Here is a 5,375-nt window from a genome sequence, read left to right on the forward strand (position 1 = left end):
GTACATTGTTAAGTTCTGTTATGTCGTTTTTAGAGCTTCTTTTCTTTACTTTCAACACATTAAACTGCAATAAGGGATCTCAGTCAACATAACCTCAAACTGGCTTCAGCTCCATCCAGTCCACGGTCACAATCACACCAACTTTCCATCACATTGCACTCGCACACTCTGACACGTTTCTTCTTCGTTTGTCCTTTTTCTACAGGCCACGGCATCGCGAGGCAATAATTGAAACGAATCCGTAGTCCACCGGCGGCGGCGAACAATCGGACCGCACTGGAACGGAGCACCGGGGATCGTAAAACTCCTCGGCGAATGATCCACGGCGGTGACCGCCGGCCGGCCGGTACACCCATAAACGTTCCCACTGACGCCTCACCGCACGCGGAGTAAACGCATTCACGGAATAAACGGAAGCGGAACCCAGCCATCAAATCCAATTTTCACGATCACTGAGCACGCTTACATCCCAGCGGAGGACCTGCGGCTGCTGGTGGTGGTGGTGATTCGTGGAATCGATTCTCGGACCATAATAGTCGATCGATCGCACAGCAAGTCGTTACTTCGTCTGTGTGTCTCTGGCTCTGGCTTGTTACTGGAGGTCACGCGGCCCAGGAACCAACAATCCGGTTCATCACCAGCAAGTGAAGGAGTGAAACGACCGGAAAGGAAATCCGGTGGGACCGGATTGTTGGAGCACCGAGCACGCAACATGGCCGCCATCGTAAACCATCTCCAAACAAACACACAGAATAGAAGCAAACCTAGAACTGCCGCCAGGATGGATTGAAGGAATGGAAATGGAGCTTTGAGCTTGGCCATCGTACGTTGTGGGTCGGACACCCAGTCCAGAACATGCCAGTGAGACACTCGGAAGAGCTTAACAAACGTCAACGGACGGAACACGGACGGCAGCGCCGGCTTCTCGGGGCTTAACGCTTGATGCGAGCGGACACTCCGCGAGTTTACTCGTCCACGATCTCGGAGACGCTTGAATGTCAGCTTGAACATTCACATTCCGGTCTGTCTGCACTGCACTTTGTATCGTTTGGTCAAAAAGGAACCGAGGATTAACCGGAAGGCGGAGACGAAGGCGTTCACGGTCACACACCACACACGGCACAACGGAAACCGTTGTTATCAGTGCGAGGGCGCGTCTGCAGCGTATGCAAACACACAGATACATACCCAGACCTTAATTAGAAAATATCATAAACTCGGAGCGACCATCCAGAACCAACCAGGTCTGCCTGTTCCCCCCGGCAAAAATCCCCAAAAAGATCGTGACTCCTATCCGGTTCCCCGTAGGACTTTAGGAGAAGAATAGAGGGAAAGGAGGAGTGAAAGAGAGAGAGAGAGAGCAAACACTATGATAAAACATTAATTTTTAACAACCAGCGCCCTCTGTTACTCCCTTCGTTCTTCTCGGCCGGTGCAGGGGTGTGGCCACCGAGCACGCAACGGATCCTGCTACTCCTTAAAAGTCCTCGGTAGTCGACAGTCCACACATACACCCGACGATGACTCGGTTCGTAGTCAGTGCGAGTGCCGTCGCTGCAGCACGCGCCATGACGGATCGTGTGGCGGCCATCTTTAAACATATCAACAGCTTTGCCTCCCCGCGACGCTACGGTTACGTTCACGTCGCACTGCTTACGGTGCTACTACTAGCCGCGGTTCCACTTCAAATGGGTAAGTCTGGCCCGCGGTGTGGTGTGTCTCAGGTCGCAAGAGTTTGGCGTTGGAATTTTCCGCGACGCGCGCGTCCTCTGCAAGCCTCCCTGGTAACTGCTGGCGCTGGCAGGATGATCGACATTCTTAACGACACAACACCGGGTCTTAACACCGGGTTGTCTATCGTAGTTGAGGTGTGGCTCCAGTGTCTTTGTCGTTGATAAACAAATCACCAGTGGGTGTGAGTGAGGTAGATAGTGGAGCTGATGAGATTGTTGATAACACAACACAAAATGGTAGTGGGCAGAGTTCGGTGTGTGCGGTTTGTGTGCATCAGTTTTAAGAATTTAATTAAATTCTCCAGTGAAAGGAGAGCCCTGGGGTGAAGGTTGTTACAGTTGTTGCTAGAGTGCCAACAAGTGAGTTTCATCGTGCTATCGGATATCGTGCTAGACGTTGACTTCCACAACCTGACGGGCCCCCCCCCCCCCCCCCCCCCCCCCTAGACTCGTGGTGGCAACAATGAACAACATATCCTCCAGGCAATAATTGGCAATATCGAGCATCGAACGGTCCTCTACTCCCTGCCCTGTAACTTCTGCAGACGGAGGGATGGATGGAGTGTAAGTGGAGCCGAAAACGGGGTGTGGATCAATTCTTGTAGGAACCCCCCGCTCCGTGTTGGATGCAAAATTGGATGTTGGTGCAATTGGCAAAGCAACGGCAACTTTGCATCGTAAACGTCACTTGGTGCTGTTGCTGCGACGAGGGGTTTTCATCTTCCGGAAGCTTCGAGAAAGTGTTCTAATCAATTGGAGGGCTCCAGGGTCATAGTTTTGATCAGAGTAGTTCCTTACTTGGCTGCTGTTTCGTATAAAAGCCGTGTAGCGCTTTGTGTTGGTTCAAGCATGTATGAGAGGGAGTATTCCTTATCATAAGGACAGTAGAACAGGACTGGAGGGTTAAAAAAATGATTGGAAACTGCTAGTTTCACTAAGAATATGACAAAATCATTTCACCTCTTCGGACATTCTATTTCCATCGCAAAGAAACCATCGGAAAAAATGGGAAAACCTTTGCTTCCTGTTGATGAATTTTCCACCCAGGGCCAAATCTATCGCCGGTTGTCGATGTTGGTTGCGTATTGATTGTGCTTGTGTGCCAAGTGAATGATGGCTTAATGCTGTGGCATCCTTTACGGTTCGTTTTTTGCACTGGCACGTGAGCTCGCACCACCCAGTAAAGGGATGGTTTGGCATTCTTTTTCACTTCTTCCCTTCTTCATCATTCTCTGACCGGAAGTGACGTGAATATTGCATGAGAACGGCGTCGTGGTGGTCGGTTGAAGGTTTTTTTTCTCCCTTTCTCTCTCTCTCTCGTTTCTGTCTTCCGGAGCTGAAATCGGAATTTATGCTCCCGCTTTCCACCACCATGAGAAAGCAATTCAATTCAGCCCTTCTGCTTCCGTGAGCGCGTGAGTGAACGTTGGGCACCGAGTACGTGATTTACATGCGGCACTTTGGCGAACCATTTGCATGCGTTTAAGTTGAATAATAATATTGTCCGTCCCGTGGGGAAAGCGATGAATTGTTTGGAAGGCACTCGGTCACTCGGTAGCAATCAATTCCCTTTTTCCTTCACCGCAAATCAGCAAACATAAAACCCTTACATTAATGTCTGTTTTTTTTTTTGGTGGAACCCCGGGGGGTCAGGCAGTAGCATAAAGCATGCCCAGCAAACACGTACGCTCTCTCTCTCTCTCTCTCTCTCTCTCTCTCTCTCTCTCTCTCTGCCTCTGGCGTGGACAAGTGTGCAGCCTGATTGACCGGCCACAAACGGGCAGTAAAGTAATGGTAGCGTCTCTATCAACTGACAGAGCTTACAATTCAATTTACCTTTGTGGCCGTGCTAAGCCCGGAAACACACGCGCGCCTCCATCGCCCCTAGCCCCTAGAGAGAGAGAGAGAGAGAGAGAGAGATGAAATGGCATCGCTAGTGACCGTTCGCTGCTCCATAATTTATGTTGCCGTCGCAACTGGCCACAATACGGCCAATGCGGGGTTGCATCTGCAGCAATATTGCTGGTGCACGCGTCGCATCGCTCGAAGCCATGTAACGCATTAAAGCAACTCCCCTGAAGTGAGCGTCGCAGCGTAGCAACGGAATCGGCGACCAACGGCCACCCTGCGGCCCTGTTGCTGCACAAACCACCGGGAGGTCCAGCGGGGAACCGGAGCCCGTGACGATGGTTTTCGGTTTTTGATTATCCTTCCAACCGGCCGGATGCCGGATAGCGTCGGAGTTGGATACAAAAATGTATAATTAATCAACCTGCGCCTCGTAGTGGCCTGCGCCAGGTGGTGGTGGTGGTGGTGGGTGTTGATGGCCGGTCGGTGGTCGTACAGTGAGCATGTGAGATGGCCAGCAAAGGCTCTCTCAGCAAGCAAAGCTAGCACCTGCGGTAGACTTGCGTTACTGCACAACTGTCCTGTCCGGGATCCGGGATCGGTTGATTGGAAAGTGCTGGAAATATGTTTTATTCATGAGCCAATTAACGTAAATCTTGCATTTGCATAACCAGCACATTGTTGTGCTACCGGCCCTGTACCGATGACAGGAAAAAGAAGAGAGATAGTAAGAAGTAGAGAACGAGAGAGAGAGAGAGAGAGAGAGAGAGAGAGAGAGAGAGAGAATTCGTTTCTTCTTCTCACCTGCCGAGGGACGGAAGCTTTTCCGGTGGCGTTGCCAGGGTCCCAGGGAATGTTGTGAATGGGAAAATATGAAACAAAATTCATAAAACATGCTGCAACCGATCCCTGGTCACCAGTCTGCCCGAGGACAACACGCCCAACCGAAGCTTCGACAGATAATTGCAAAAATAGGAATCCAATTTACCGACATACCGGGAGAGGGATTTGGCAACATTTCCATGTTTTGGGGCGTCCTCCTCCGTACGGAAGTGAATTGAATCGGTCGGTGGGGCAAACAAAAACAGGAAAACAGGCAAGGGGAAGGAGGAGCGAAAAAAAGGAGAAAACAATTTGCCAGCTCGGTGTCGAATGATTTGATTTATGGAGCACCGTGGTGCCCCCGCTTTGTCGAGTCATCGCGTTCTGTGTGCAGCCAACGCCCGCACCACGAGCGGGGGAGTCAGTTTCAAAGCCAGACCAGTGAGGAAAGGATGAGCTTTTCGGGGGTGCTGGGAGAACGGGAGACCATGGCGCCATTATGTGCCACGGATTTAAACTTTATTTTTCTGCATCTCATCTAATCGTTCGTTCGTTCGTTCGTTCATTTGCTTCCGTTCCCGATTTCCGCCACACATATTGCTGTCCACGTTCCGATAGTCCACGGTATCGATTGCTTTAAGTGCGTCTCGATGAATGGTGCCAACAAGGCGTGCGATGATCCGTTCCACAACAATTACTCAGCCGCCATCCTGGAGTCGCCGTGCATGGGTGGCCGAAAGGGTCGCGATGGCCTGTTTCCGGCCACGTCCTGCATCAAAATAGCCGGATATTATGGTGAGTATTGATTGCCCTGTCGTTTCGGATGATTTAACTAGCTTCTTTCGCTGAAACTGCTTGCTTCTAAGGTGCTACAGAGGGGTCATCTAACTGTTGGTAGGAAGGAAATATAGTATTTTATTTATTTTTCTTGAGAAAAGAATCTTTCAAAAATGTAAAAAATTGAAATCAATC

General features: G+C 50.4%; 1 protein-coding gene across 1 annotated transcript in view; it reads left to right on the forward strand.

The window, feature by feature from the left end:
• Positions 1 to 408: 408 nt before the first annotated feature.
• LOC126573515 (uncharacterized) overlaps positions 409 to 5,375 on the forward strand; it is a 7,555-nt gene continuing 2,588 nt past the window's right edge. The window contains exons 1-2 of the mRNA XM_050233688.1: positions 409 to 1,692; positions 5,022 to 5,198. Of these exons, the coding sequence (XP_050089645.1) occupies positions 1,521 to 1,692; positions 5,022 to 5,198 (349 nt within the window). The 5' untranslated portion in view covers positions 409 to 1,520. The remainder of the gene's footprint in view (positions 1,693 to 5,021; positions 5,199 to 5,375) is intronic.

The sequence above is a fragment of the Anopheles aquasalis genome, chromosome 2 (genome assembly GCF_943734665.1).
Source record: "Anopheles aquasalis chromosome 2, idAnoAquaMG_Q_19, whole genome shotgun sequence".
Taxonomy (NCBI): Eukaryota; Metazoa; Arthropoda; class Insecta; order Diptera; family Culicidae; genus Anopheles; species Anopheles aquasalis.